Source organism: Bubalus bubalis, chromosome 2 (assembly GCF_019923935.1).
Source record: "Bubalus bubalis isolate 160015118507 breed Murrah chromosome 2, NDDB_SH_1, whole genome shotgun sequence".
In the NCBI taxonomy this organism is placed as follows: Eukaryota; Metazoa; Chordata; class Mammalia; order Artiodactyla; family Bovidae; genus Bubalus; species Bubalus bubalis.
Window position 1 is genome coordinate 88,550,677 of NC_059158.1, and position 15,697 is coordinate 88,566,373.

The 15,697-nt window shown below is 43.1% G+C and overlaps 1 protein-coding gene across 4 annotated transcripts in view; it reads left to right on the plus strand.

The window, feature by feature from the left end:
• Positions 1-1,410: 1,410 nt before the first annotated feature.
• Positions 1,411-15,697, plus strand: part of LOC102391290 (lymphocyte antigen 75) — a 123,645-nt gene continuing 109,358 nt past the window's right edge. Inside the window, exons 1-4 of one of the 4 annotated variants that reach the window (XM_044934884.2) lie at positions 1,411-1,657; positions 6,594-6,965; positions 11,803-11,973; positions 15,292-15,456. In XM_044934884.2, the coding sequence (XP_044790819.2) occupies positions 1,564-1,657; positions 6,594-6,965; positions 11,803-11,973; positions 15,292-15,456 (802 nt within the window). In that variant the 5' untranslated portion in view covers positions 1,411-1,563. The remainder of the gene's footprint in view (positions 1,658-6,593; positions 6,966-11,802; positions 11,974-15,291; positions 15,457-15,697) is intronic. The other 3 variants (XM_044934883.2, XM_044934882.2, XM_044934887.2) reach the window with 3 other exon arrangements.

Genomic DNA, 15,697 nt, shown 5'->3' on the forward strand with positions numbered 1-15,697 from the left:
GAATTCACCCTGCGGGGAGGGCGGAAGGTCATCCCAGGCACACACCATCCACTTAGTAAATACAGGTTTAAAAATATAGGACATTCATATCCAGGTAACTCAGATCACCTATTTATGATAGCTATTTATAATGAGAGCTTGGGGCTTCCCAGGTGGCGCTAGTGGTAAAGCACCCATCTGCCAATGGAGGAGACTTAAGAGACTAAGGTTTGATCCCTGCGTTGGAAAGATTCCACGGAGGAGGCATGGCAACCCACTCCAGTAAGTATTCTTGTCTGGAGAATCCCCATGGGCAGAGGGTCTGGCGGGCTACAGCCCATGGGATCTCAAAGGGTTGGATACGACTGAAGCGACTTAGCATGCAGGCAACTCAGATCACCCTATTTATAATGATACCAGGTCCCACAAGCTGAGGATAAAGTCTACTCTCACAATGACCAGTTTTGGATGCGGACTTCCACACTTCTGCTGCTGCTGCTGCTAAGTCGCTTCAGTCGTGTCCGACTCTGTGCGACCCCATAGAGGGCAGCCCACCAGGCTCCCCGGTCCCTGGGATTCTCCAGGCAAGAACACTAGAGTGGGTTGCCATTTCCTTCTCCAATGGATGAAAGTGAAAAGTGAAAGTGGACTATAATTGTTGTTTAATTATTAAGAAAAGAGCTTACTTGAAAAGGCCAAACAGTTTTACGACTTAGTCATCCTTGGAAGTCTTATAGTGAAAGTGAAAGTGAAGCTGCTCAGTCGTGTCTGACTCTGCGACCCGTGGACTGTAGCCCACCAAGCTCCTCCATCCATGGGATTCTCCAGGCAAGAATACCGGAGTGGGTTGTCATTTCCTTCTCCAGGGGATCTTCCTGACCCAGGAATCGAACCCAGGTCTCCCACATTGCAGGCCAGGGAAGTCCTATAGGCCACCTAAATAACTCTTGCTTTTAATACTTTAACAACTGCCTGTGCAACCTCATTGAGCCATCACCTCACCTTTGTTTGGACTATCAAATACTCAGGACAGTGCCAAGGACGACTGAATTCTTTGGCTCGACCACAGTCGCAACAGGATGGGTGCACATTTCGCTCTTTCGGGTACGAGGGGATGCGGGTGCCTTTCCAGGCCAGCTGCGTGAAAGGAAGAAGCCGTGCCCGACTGAGGTGCGTTAGGCAGACCACCCACCAGGGCGGTGCCAAGTCCCAGTCAGTGCCGCATCTCCTCAACTTTACTGAAGACGCGGCGGGGCTTCCTCCTGGCCCCCTAGTCTGCGCGGTGCTCTGCTCTCCAGCCTAGGAGGGCAGCCCAACGCAGGTGCGCAACGCTCTTTACGCGCAGCCTTCCCGCCCGGTATCCGGCCCGCCACCTCCGGGCCCCGCTCGCCCCCGCCGCCCGCCCCGCCCTGGGACCCACGACGGGCTGATGCGATTGGCCGAGGGCGGCGGGGGCGGGCCCGGGGCGCCCCGGGAGGCCGGGGGTTGGGGGCAAAGGCGGTGAAGGGGCTGACCTGGCGCACCCGGAGGGCTGGGTGCCGCGTGCCCCCGAAGACCCGACTGAAGCGCCGGGGCCGGCTCAGGATGAGGACGCGCTGGGCAACCCCTCGTCGTGCGGCAGAGCTGCTAATGCTGCTCCTCCCGGGCTTGGGGCTGGTGGAGCCCTCTGGCCGCTCAGGTAACCGCGGGCGCGTCCGCCGGCCAGCTGGCCGGCTAGGGACCTCGACGCCGCCCGGTTGGCCGACTGTTCTTGATTCGGGTTCGGCTGCGCGCCGGGGTCCTGTCACCTCTGCTGGACAAGTGAGCGGAAGGGAGGTGCGGGGAGAAGGCGCTCCGTTACCTTCCGGAGTCCTGGAGGAGCACGGAGTGGGAAGAGGAGGCTCAGGGCTTTTCTCGTGCGGAGGGCCTGGAGTCCACCGTAGGGGAGGCACCCCGAGTGTCTTTTCTGAACGAGTCTCCCGCGCCTTCCTCGTCCTTTCCTCTAAAATCTTGCTTCACTAGGGTTTAGAGCTTTCTCAACAGCCCCTTCACCCACCCACCCACCTCACGCCGCATCCCGCCGTCTCGGCCCTCCTTCGCCCCTTGATCACCTTGGCCACTCAGTGTCAAGAGGAGCTTTCCACCCACAGCGCCAGAATGAAACAGCGATTCTCTGACTTCAGTCTGTTCCTGGTGCCCGTCAAAAAGCCATGTCTTCTACAGTGACTATGGCCAAGACTCTGATATGATGCCCTCCCCCAATGCCTCGAGCAGTGACTCTTTCTTCTAATTGGCTTATCGGGCTCCAAACTTTTACCCCAACCTCCACCCCAGAGGTCGAAGTTCCCGCAGTGGAGCCCAGGTTGCTTGCCCAGAGACCTCTTGCCTCTCTCTCACTTGAGAAGCAGGACGAGGAGCAGACACCCTTCGCTGATGCTCTGAGTAGTGCCTGCCCCACCCCCACCCCTTGGCAGCACCCGGAGTTGGCTTTTAATCTCTCTTTCTGCCTTGGCAAAGGTGTACTGAGGACTTTGTTTCTTAGTCTGGCTGCTTCACAGATAATTAGTGAGCTGTCCCCACCTACCACTTCTGTCATCATGTCAGAATGAGGAAGTAAAAGTTGGTCAAGGGAGTTTTTGAAAAACTTCAGTTTGCTTATGGTATTTACTTTCTTTGCAGTTAAACTGAGTTACTGTCTGATTGTTGAGATCATGAGTAGCATCATCTTATGTCAAGAACTTTATCGCTGACCTTGTTTTGATTCACCCTTCTGCATTCTTCTTTGATCCCCCCATATTGGAAACTACCAAAAGGCCTTTATTGCTGTGAGAATTCTGTTCTGCCTACCCCCATAATCCAGGGAGAAAATTATCATGGCAGCAGCTAACTGTAATGGAAACACACTAGCCTTTCAATCACTAAACTTGGCTTCCACGTGCATTTGCTTTATTTTATCTCTTTTGTCTCCCCCACAGAACTCAAGATTTTCTTAATTTCTGCCATCTCTGCAATTCCTGGCCTCTCTCATCAATCAAGAGCAAAGAGCTCGAACTTAATGCCATTCTTCTTGCAGGAGGTCCTCAAAGGTGTTTGTTTTCCTGCATCCTTCCCCACCTTGAGCGCCTGCTCTGGTCAGACTTGTGGCCCTATTGAGGGAAGCACTGGGATTTTGAAATCTCAGCCATTTGGGTAGCTTGTTTGGCACTATGTCAGCTTCAAGATGCTGGTGATGGTGTGTGCTTCATCACATGTGTGCAGCTAGGTTTGTGCAGGCGGTCTCCAATACTCAGATGCAGGGGAAGTACTTCTGTGTCCTTGGGAGGATGCCAATTGCTTAGTTAGCTTTTTTGCCTCCTTGGAGGGCTAGCAGCTTGAAGTACATTAATTCTTAAGAGACTTCTGAGGTTTTCATCAGCCCACACCACCCAATCTGAACTCCATGACTTTCTGACTCCTAGTACATTGCTCTGGACCCAACCATCACTTTAGGACTGTTTTTGAACTGGCAAATCCAGACTTCTGGGTCTCTCCTAGTGTACACTCTGCACATATAGTAGCAGCTCCACAAAATGCTTAACAGTGTGGGCTCAGGAAGTTCCCCTGAAACTAAAAAAGTTGCAATCTTCATCCATCTTGCCTTCCAAAACCATCTCCTCTCCATATGTCTGTGGGTTACAAAATGTTAAGGCCCAGTTTCCCTTTGGAATGTGCAAAGCTCTTTGGTTTGGGTCTTGTAACACAGGAGTTACTTAACAATCAGACAATAAGAAAGAGCTTTCCTGTGATGGTCTAAAAATTCATTTTCAATTTATGATAATGCTACATAGCTATTTCCTCTTAAACATCAGTAGAATGTTTATATAAAATGAAACATTTAAAAAAGTGCTCTAGGGATGATGAGGTGATGAGGCTTCTTTTCATCAACCTCTGTCTTTTAGACTTGTCTCAATATTGTATTTGTAGGTAAATATTAAAATTCCCTTTAGGGCCAGTATAAAGTGAATAAGATGCAATATAAGGCTATCAGTAAAGAATCTGTTTTATAAATTGCTCTGTAATCACCATTTCAAAGTATAATACATTTCTGATATATTTCATAGACCCTTATTTAACAAATTTTTAAAATTATTTTCACATTTTTCAGACCTCCCCCACCCCAACCTACTTTCCCAATAGGGTCACAAGACTGGAGCAGAGTGAACAGCTTGTTTGTAAGGGTAAAGAAAGATATGAGGAACTATCATGAGACTACAAGACTCTCCCTAGGTTATATATTATGTATGAATGCTTACACATTATATATGAAGACTAATGACAAGTTTCCTTAAATCATATCAATAATTAATGTATTAGCTAAGTGATCACTATTGGTGTCAAGCATTAATATTACATATGTGGTTAAAAGATAGATTTAGAATGAGACAAGTATCTACAATCATAGATGTTAGAAGCTTGGCAACTCCTTTTCAACATAGCTACTCCACACCTCTCCTATAGTCTTTCAGAATTTCTACAATCTTGTTAAGTCCATGGGTGTCCTAGAAGTTAAACATATATTAAATGAAAGTGAAAGCATTAGTCACTCAGTCATGTCTGACTCATGGAACCCTCTACTGTAGTCCATGGAATTCTCCAGGCACGAATACTGGAGTGGGGAGCCATTCCCTTCTCCAGGGAATCTTCCCTACCCAGGGATTGAACCTGGATCTCCTACATTGCAGGTGGATTCTTTACTGTGTGAGTTACCAGGGAAGCAAATGGGAAAGGGTAAATTTTTTTTCTCTTCCAGAGTACTTATAAGGCAGCACTGTCACCTAAGTGCACATGCCCAGTGGAATTCAAATGACCTAAAATGCTACTGGCATGATGTAATAAAGTTGTGGACATCTGTTCAAAAACAATATGCAGTGAACTTAGCAGAGCCCTGTAAAGCCTGCAAGGCTAGGAAAACTGAATTAGTGGAAGCACAGAGTGTTAGCACTGGAAGTAACTTAGATTTTTATACTCTACTGCTTTCATCTCACATTTGGAGATGAGAAGACCCAGAGGAGATTAACTGAATTCCCCAAGGTGTCCCAGCTAACCAGAAACAGAGGTAGATCTTCAGTCTAGGACCCCTAACTCCTTAATCTACTGCTCTCGCCACTGTTCTAAGCGCTGTAGCTAATCCATTAGATTCTGCAAAGGCAACTTGGAAAATCTTGGGTCAAAGAGCACAGAGCAAAGTGCCCAGGAAGGAGAGCAGGGAGATTACAGAGCAGGAGAGGGGAAGACCCAGCAGGGGTGCACTGCCCACTCTCCCGCACAAGCCGACTCCTTTGCTTCTGCTACAGTACCTAATACTTGGGAGCACAAGAGAGGTGAGAGGGAATAGATTGGCAAAGAGCTGTATCATAGTCTGATAATCTTCTGAGATAATATGTTTTCCTTTTTTTGTGTGTGTTCATAAGGTAGGGAACAGCAGAGTGATGTCAAAGAAGAATGAGGGATGGAAGCTGCTATTCAAACAGATCTAACTGCAATCCTAGGCAGTATTTTAAAATAGCAACTTGAAAGTGGAAATAGCTTAAGGTTTTAAACGATTTTGTTCTTGCTGTTCCTGTTATTTCTCTTGGTGCTGCTACTGCTATTTAAAACAAGCAAAAATTCTGTCCAGAGTTCAAACTGGAATTGAACTTAATCATATAGGCGTTATTTGCATAGTGAAATTTCCCCTCCAGTCCTTAGTATAAGAATTTTTAACTCTGCAAGCCTATGAATTATTATTAGAAAAGGTGTTTAGTGTTAGTAAAACCACTGAATGTGACGCTGGCATCAAAATGAAAGTACCTTTTGGGAACTAAAAATTTACAGCTCCTTTTCCAGAACCCTTTGGTTCATTGACAAAGATTGCTTACATTTGTCTAAACTGCTTCAGGTCATCAACATGTTCTGTGCTATAGCTTCACAAAATGTTCCTTTGTAAAAACACTGACCAAATTGTACTATTGTAATTTGCTATAACAGATGTGAATCTTGCTCTACAGACTCAGTCCTGTGGCCACTGTTGAGTTTTCCAAATTTAATCAGACACATTAATGTCATGTAATAATTACCTTGCTAAAGTAGCCGAAGTGCAAGCAGGACAGAATTGTGTCCTGAAAAAGCTCAGGATATTTGTCATTGACTACAGGCTACTTATCTAAAGAAGCTCTAAGGAGCTTCTTCATCTCATTAAATAAGGAGGATATCTCACTGAATGACAATAACAAATATGTATACTATTCTAAGTGTTTTACATGTATGAGCTCCTTTTATCCTTACATCCACCCTGTGAAGTACTGTTTTACAAAGGAGAAAGCTGATGCACAGCAGGTAAATGACGCCCTGATCACACGGCAAATAATAGCAGAGCAAACTATTAATATAAAGCCAAGCAAACTGGCCCCAGAGCCCACGCTCTTAATCCTACACTGAACTGCCTCTCTGGCCACCACTGTCCTCCAACCTTGTGTAGAACATTACAGTTTATACAGCTGGGAGGATGTTAACAGTTTGGGGGTGCTCAGACTCACTCTCCTTAGCAAGCAGGGCCAAGGCACATCGGCCACATAATTCAGGACCCTGAAGTGTCTTTTCTGCCTGTCTTGTCTCAGGTAATGATCCATTCACCATTGTCGATGAAAACACAGGCAAGTGCATCACGCCGCTGAACGACTGGATAGTGGCAAAGGACTGCGACGAAACCAAGGACATGTTGTGGAAGTGGGTGTCCCAGCATCGGCTCTTTCATTTGCAGTCCCAGAAGTGTCTTGGCCTAGATATTACCAAACCCACAGATTCCTTGAGAATGTTCAGCTGCGACTCCAATGCCATGCTGTGGTGGAAATGTGAGCATCACTCTCTCTACGGGGCTGCCCAGTACCAGTTGGCTCTGAAGGATGGACACGCCATAGCAAGTACAAATTCATCAGATGTCTGGAAGAAAGGAGGCTCAGAGGAAAACTTGTGTGCCCAGCCTTACCATGGTGAGTACTGGAGAGGGACTCTGACTTATTTGCTGCTGTATTTGGTGCAGGTGGCCTTGAACGTGTACCTCTGATCACACTTAGAGTCATACACTGGTGAGTCAAGTGACCTGGCCTCTAGTTCCAGGCCCTGAGTAGTAACGTTGAGCTGCTTCTATGAGGCCAGTGCTATTTGCCCACTTCCACAGGGAAGGGTAGGAGAAGTTAGGTGCCTCGTCAGAGGTCTCACAGCCATTCTGTGGCATTTGGGGGTTTGAAATCTCTCTGATGCCTGAGCATATGTACTTTCCATGATAACATCCTGAATTCCAGAGAAAAGAAAATGTTAGAGTAACTGGAAGTCCCCTACACAGGATAAAAGTCAAATAACCTAATAAGGTTGACTCCATTCTACGTTAAAAATCAAGAAGAAAGAGGAAAAAAAAAAAGGAAATGAATTTTTTTCTTGTCTGCAGATTTGCATGTAATGGAAAAACTTCAAGAGTATTATGTGGCTTTATTTTTTATTTTGGCATGTCTATCACACTGTATTTATGATTCAGTATTATAAGAGTAGACTTTTTCTTCAGTTGCCTCCAAAGTAAGTATATGAATACAAATCTTCCTCTACTTACAATGTTGTTTTGTCCCAGTAAACCCATCATAAATTGAAAATATCCTAAGTTGAAAATGCATTTAACACACTTGTAATGAATATCATAACTTAGCCTGGCCTGCCTTAAATGTGCTCAGAATGCTTACATTAGCCTACAGTTGGGAAAAGCCACCTAAAACAAAGCCTGGCCTATTTTATAATCACATGTTGACTACCTCTTGTAGTTTATCGAATACGGTACTGAAAGTGAAAAACAGAATGGTTGTGTGTCAGTTGTTTTACCCTCGTGACTGTGTGGCTGACTGGGAGCTGTGGCTGCCGCTGCCCAGCATCATAGAGAGGACTGTACCATGTATTGCTAGCCCAGGAAAACATCAAAATTCAAAGTACAGTTTCACTGACTAGATATCACTTTCATACCATCACAAAGTCAAAAAGTTGTATGTCATACCATCGTATGTCTGGACCTGCCTGCTTTGCCTTTGGGGGCACTGATCATGAACTTTGAGTCTAGAGACTTGGTTATAATGAATTTTTGAGTTTAAAAAGAAAGTAGATTTATCTTTTAAACCTCCAAATGTAAATTAGCTCTCATGCAAGCAAATCTTTTCCCATTATGTTGCTCTAAATTATATCAAATGTTGAATGTGTGGGTATCTATATACATTTGTATATATTTCATTATATTATCTTTGTCTTACTTGTTATCTCATGTGTGCTCTTCTTTGTAAATTTACATAGCTTTACAGAGATTTTTTCTTCTTCTCTTAAGCTAAATTTGGCCTCCCATCTTTTTTGTACCTGAACAGGTTTTTCTCCTGGAGAAACCACCTCTTTCCATTTTCTAGTGAGGGTGTAGCAGCTTCCGAGATGTCAGGTTCTGCTGTTATGGGAAATGTCAGAGAATCAGAGATGGGGTTTTCCTTTTCTTCAGTCCTCAACCCTTGAGTAGTTGAAAAGTCTGCTTCTGCTAGCCACCTTCCTCCTAACCTTAAAAAGCAATTGCTTTTTGGATACCACTTTAAAAATGGCAAGCTTAAATTTTGTGCTACAAAGCCTTTCTCTCACTTGGCAGCCAAGAGAAAACATGGAACCATGCAAATTGCCTTTTGAACTGGATTTAACTTGTTTCATTATATTTGTTCAAAGATCAGAAACAATAATTTTCTTGGCTGGGCTCCTTCTGTCTTCTGCTCCTAACTGAGGGACATAGTTGTAATTATAAATCCCCTCAGTCCTCCAAATGCCTTCATTTCAATGTAACTAGTTTTCTTTATAATCCTATGTGTTTTATTTTACACATTTATGTTTTTCTGAGAAGGGGCTCACACGTTTCACACGGCTGCCAAAGTTATCAGTGGCACAAAAGAGGTTAAAAACCCACCTAGGGCATCACCCCAGAGAAAGCTGAACAGTGCTCACCAGCAAGAGCCCACAGGCTGTATTTGACCTTACCAAATACAGTATTTTAAACACTAAATATCCAACTAAGAAACAAGACAAGATGCATGTAGTCCTGACTTATCAGCATATATCTTGAGTTTTCATTTGCACTGACGCCAGGGCCAAACTTGCCTCTTCTCCATTCCTCTCCAGGTGACTGGTACCATCCAAGTTGCATGTCAGAAATCTACAAGTCACCCTAGAGTTCCTCTGCTCTTCTCTCCCACCATTCAAAAGTAGTCAGATATTAAGTCCTGGCAATTTTACTCTTTTAAAATTTTGTAGTCCCTTCTTGTTCTTGGGTTGGAGACTGATGTCTTAAGTTAGAGACTTTCTCTAGATGTGCTCTCTCAAACTTCTCATCTTGGACCCCACCCCCTCCTTCTTGTCTAATTGTACAGAATAAGAAAGATAAGATACCAGAGTCCAACAAAGTGAAGTTCAAGGTAACCCAGCTTGTTACGGCAAAAACCAGGATGACATTCCCCAAATATAGCTTCTTTACTTTTCCCTTGGCTTCTGCTATATAATTTTTTTTACTTCTAATATAAAAACATTTATCTGTCATTATGTTCTGGGTTGCCTCTCTCCTCACCCCCATCCTGTGTGAGCCATGCTCCTCTCAGAAAAAAATTTCACTGTATAAATTTGATGAATTAATTGCTCTTGACTGGCATCCACATATGCATTTATATCATGAAGATATCTTGGCCTCACACTAGCACGCCTCAAGTTTTGAATGTTTGGTGAATCACGCAGAGGAAGTAGACTTTCAGTGGTGGGGAACCTGTAGAAGTGTCTGAATTCTAAGCAACTTAGAAGTCTGCCAAGCTCTTTAAATATTGAAGCTGTTTTTTTCTTTTGCTACCAAAGAGGTTAATGTTAGTTTTCTATGTAAGCATCTCATTGCATAGATGTGTGCCTATTGCAGAGTAAGATGTGGTTTAAAGGCTGCCAACATCGGAAATTCATACATTCAAAGGGTATCTTAGGAAAGCCTGTCTCTCTGGGGAGATCCAATAACATCAAAGAATGTGTAAGAATAAAAGTCTTAGTGAGTAATTAGCATAATTTAGCTGCTGCTGTTGTGGTTGTTATATGCTTATCATTCTTCAAAATGTATTGTGAACAGCAGAGCTTTTTAATTGAAGCCCAGCTTTGAGCTATGACACTAACTTGAAGCCTGAGAAGGCAGCCGTTGATATCACATGTCCTTATATGTCAAGGACTCAAGGTGAGAGCCAGTTCTGATCCCTGTCACAGCTGAATGACTGAATGTTTCACTTAACAACTCTGCAAAAATGGGGATTTCACAGACAAGTGTAATACTTGCCCCACTGATCTTGTGGGCTTATGGGAAAGAGCAAGTGAAAGCATTTTTACAAGTTTTACTAAAAAAGAAAACCCTCATGATTCTACAAATCATAGTCATTGTGCTTACGGACTCTCCTTTTAAGTGCTGTGATATGGGAAGAGAAATCAGTCATGTGCTGCTGGGAGTTTTGTTATGGTTAAAAATAAAAGGTAGATAATAAGTAGAATCCTTATAAAATATAAGGTCAAATTGCTCTTTAACCAAAGTATACCATTCAAAAGCATTTATATGTCAGAGGAAAACAAAACCAAAATCCTTAAAAGATTGTTTGCAAATAAAAACATCTACATTATTTTCTTGTACTGCTGCTTAATACATTCTAAACTGTTAAGCCTCACATTTCATTAAACAAGCAATTGAGAATAATAAGGAATGTGGAATCAAATTCTATCTTAAACACCCTTTTAAGCAAATCTATGAGACATTTTGAGGGACCCAACTAGCATGGTAAATGATGATAAAATCTGATTATTATCCTCTACATATAATAGTCATTATTTGATCTGATAACAACCATGGTTTTAAACAAATTATGGAAAAGGTGACCCAAATAGTTATAGGGTTAGCTGTTCTATAAGACACCTCTCCAAAGAACTGTTACCAACATAAGTATTTAGCACTTCTTCTGGCATTTCCATGTATATTTGAGGTTGGAATTGTTCTTCAGTTCCTCTCCATGTACCAGGGAAAAATTGTTGACAGGAAAGGCTAGTTCTGCTACCTTGCTGGCCACCAACTGGTTCCGTGACTGCCCTGCTGACTCTGGTTCTTCTTTCATAACCTGAATTACCATGTCCTATCCCTCTCCAAGAGACTGCTGAGAAACTCAGCAGCCTATTCTCCTACTTCCTCAAAACTCTCAGCTTTGATTCTACCACCAGTCTGTAACAGTGGAGCTATTTGTGCATCTCTCTGACTCCACAGTCGGTTTCAAAGCCCACACCCAGCCTCAGTGATTCCAAGATATTTTGCTGGCCTCACTCTTACTAAAGAAAATAGAATGTAGGTTTCCTCTCAAGCAGACACCCCTTTTGGTGACTTTCTCTGCCATCCAGAGTAGTCAGTTTATCCTTACGTGATAAAGCCAGGATCTTTTAGCTCCTCATCACATCACAATAAATGAAGCTTTACCTGATCATCTCACTGAATCTCATGAACAACCCTATGAGCTGATATCATTATTCCTAATTTTCAAATGCAGAAACTGAGACTGATAGAGGTTGGAGAGCTTGCCCACAGCCACACAGTTGGGCAGGGAGGGAGCCAGCATCCATGCTCTGAATTGCCACATGGTGCAGCCCGCCTAGATACTGGGTTCTCATAAGTATGAAAACATCTTTCAAAACGGTTTTAGAAGGTAGTTAGCTAAAGCTGAGTATCTAGTTTTTAACTCTTCTTTCCTCTACTTTCTCCCCAACCCACAGAGGTCTATACTAGAGATGGGAACTCTTTTGGGAGACCTTGTGAATTTCCCTTCTTAGTTAATGGGACCTGGCATCATGAGTGCATTTTTGATGGAGATCGCAGTGGGCCATGGTGTGCAACCACCTTAAATTATGAATATGATCAGAAGTGGGGCATCTGCTTACAACCAGGTATGTATGGGCTGGTGAACTTTGTAGGTGGAAAGAAAAGGATACTGTTCCTATGTGGAAAAGGGGAAAGGGAAGACTCCCATGATTACTCAAAAATGACAGCAACAGATATCCTAGAGAAGGAGTGTATATTTGAGGGAAGACAGGGAAGTCGTGTGTAGCTAAGAACTTACTTTTAGAAGTGAGCCAGGAAGAGAACCAAGACAGGATGCTGTCACTGAAGGCAGATGATGAGGAAGTCTGCTGTACCACAGATACTTCAGGAAGAGGACCAGGCCACTTCCGGGCTATTGCCAGGAGCAGTCAGGAAAATTGCTAGTGGCCTTAATAGAACAGTTTCAAAATTAAGAAATATTTTTTAATGGCCAATAAGTTAAAAGCATCAACAGTAAATAGAAAGGAAAAAGCTCCAGTAATAGTAATGGTTATTACTTATAGCAGCAATAGTTATCTCTTGGCCCTGCCAAGTATCAGGTGTTATTCTAAGTACTCAACCTTTATTAACTCATTTACTCTATACACAGTTTTGTAAGGTAGGTACTATTATTTATCCTCATTTTGTTGTTGTTGTTTAGTTGCTAAGTCCTGTCAGACTCTTTTGTGACCCCATAGACTGTAGCGCTCCAGGCTCCTCTGTTCATGGGATTTCCCAGGAAAGAATATTGGAGTAGGTTGCTTTTCCTTCTCCAGTTGATATTCCCGACCCAGGGGTGGAACTTGGCTCTCCTGCATTGGCAGGTGGATTCTTTACCACCGAGACATCTGGGAAGCCTATGTCCCCATATTACAGATGAGCAAAGTGAGGCACAGGAAAGTTAAATCAATTGCCTAAGGTTACATAGATAATAAATTTCAGAGCTAGAATTCAGATTCAGCTCTGGAGTCCTTGCCTCAAACAACTACATTATCCTGCCTTATTCAGTAGTGAGTCTGATGAAATTAGTAATGCTGATCTCTCCTTAAGAGAAGCTGAGCTTCAAAATGTAGAGTCCTAAGCACCTTGAAGAGATTATGTCAAGCCAATCATTCTCAAACTTCAGGTTGCAACAGAATTATTTGGAGAGTTTGTTACAATACAGATTTGTGGGGCCAACCTCTAGAAATTGTAATTTGGTAGATTTTGGATGGTATCCAAAACTTTGCAGTTTAGTGAGTTCCCAGATGATGCTGATGATGGTCTGGGGACCACACTTTAAGAATTACTTTTCTAGGTAGAGGCAAAGGCTTTTCAACACTTAGAACTTACTGAACGATAAAAAGCCAACATTTACTCCACCTGTAATTGATGACAAGCTGGGTTTGGTCAACCAGACACCAATTTTATTTCAGTCTTACTATAGTCTGGATCATGGGCTCCCCATTGCAGCGGTAAAGAATCCGCCTGCAATGCAGGAGCCATAGGAGACACAGGTTCGATCCCTGGGTCAGGAAGATCCCTTAGAGGAGGGCACCCATTCCAGTATTCTTGTCTGGAGAATCTTGGACAGAGGAGCCTGGTGGTATACAGTTCTTAGGGTTGCAAAGAGTTGGACGTGACTGAAGCGACTTAGCCTAGCACAAAGTCTGGATCAGAAACTTTAGGGATTGTGGAGAGGCTTAGACGTTATTCAGAGCAAACCCTCATTTCTCAGGTGAGGAGCAGCAGACCTAGATTGATGAAATAGCCTGTCAGTGTCAGACCGTATTTGTGTGGAGCCTGGTAGATCTCCCAGGATTCTGACCTTCATTTCCCAGTGTGTTCCACCTTGTTCATTCCCCATCCCATTCCACCTTGCTGCCTTGACTGACGTGTGTCTTGGTGCCTTTAGCCTACTTTGGATGAAAGCGGGAGTTGTCAGTGCATTCATGCGCCTCCCTTTCTACAGAAGTGAGATTGTGAGTTTCTCAAATCTGAGGACTGCTAAACCATAGAGATTGTATTTTACAGCAAATAATACATTGCCATCCTGCTGAAATCGTCCAGATTTACAAGTGTTTTGCCTTAGTGATAAAAAAAGAACCTTTAGGTAATGCACTTGCAAATCCACCTACTTTGTTTTTACCAAATGTCACAACCACCTCTATTGTGGTTTAGGACATTCAGAAGTGGCTGAAGAAGCAGTGTATGCCATTCGGAAGATCAACAACACCAGAGTTAGACAACTGTACTCTGGTTATAGCTCTGCTGCTAATGTCCCTAGATCCTTGTTCCTATCTGTGAAATGAAGACATTACACAAAATGATCTCTAAGGGCCCTTCCTGCTTGAGGGTCCATAAGTATAACTGGTTATGGGAGACCCTTTGGAAGAACCCACGTGAAGCCAGGGATACACTTAACGTAAGCTCTGTTGGTTTTTCCTTCTTGTTGGGAGCACATGGAGGCCCTGAGTATATTTTTGAACTAGTTGTATCAAGACCTACATATCTGTCCTGGAAAGAGCTTGAAGGTTCTTCATCTGAAGTTATCATGTTCTTTAGATATTTGTTGAAGAAAAATGATATTCACAATGTACATGTATATTTATATGTACATATATAGTCTTCCCAGGTGGCGCTAGTGGTAAAGAATCTGCCTGCCAATGCAGGAGACACGGGAGACATGGATTTGATCACCAGGTTGGGATGATCCCCTGGAGGAGGAAATGGCAACCTACTCCAGTATTCTTGCCTGGAAAATTACATGGGTAGAGGAGCCTGGTGGGCTACAGTCCATGGGGGTCACAAAGAGTCAGACATGACTGAGCACACACACACATGCACACATATGTACATACAGACATATAGTGCATATATAATGTTAGTTCTGTAAGATTAGTCATATATTACATCATCTTTTAAAATATAAGGAGAAACTAGACTGAGTTTTGCAAATAAGGTATCACTACGCGTTAAATCTTAGGCACTTAAGCATTGTCTAAACACACACACATGCAAGCACGTTCAGTGGTTTCACTGCAGAACATGGGCAAACCCCTCTTTAGTCTGATACCATCTTCAAGTGAGCCGAGGGGTTGAACACAGGTGAAGACTCCTGTTTTTAGGCAGAGAGTAGGCGTGGGCTAAAATGTGACATTATAACCAATGGGGTTATATAAAAGGAGAGTAGAAGCTAGAAGCAGCATGGAAGCTTTAACTAGTCTAAGTCATTTCCTGTCCTGTGAGTTTGGTTTTTTCATCTAACCAAAGAATCAAAATCTTGTCTAGTACAACAATGACAGCCTCAATCTTAGCATATCTTAAGAGTATGCAAATTGAATGGCAGTATTTGTAAGTACTCTTAGTAATAGACAACATTATGCCCTTATTTTATGATCACTGACATATCTTTTTGTCAACAGAAAGTGGCTGTGAAGATAATTGGGAAAAGAACGAGGAGATTGGAAGTTGCTACCAATTTAATATTCAGGCAACTCTTTCTTGGAAGGAAGCTTACGTTTCATGTCAGAATCAAGGAGCTGACTTACTGAGCATCAACAGTGCTGCTGAGTTAACTTATCTTAAAGGTAGGTTTAAAGAGAGGGGATATATGTATACCTATGGCTGATTCATGTTGAGCTTTGACAGAAAATAACAAAATTATGTAAAGCTATTATCCTTCAATAAAAAATTTTTTTAAAAAGTAGGTTTAAGTTGCTTGTGGTAGAGCAAATTGCTGAGATGGTAAAGGTGCTGTCTTCTATTTTCATGTCTAGGTATGTTGCTTTCTTCTATATTTCTCTGTCTTTTCCTGGGATTTAACACCAA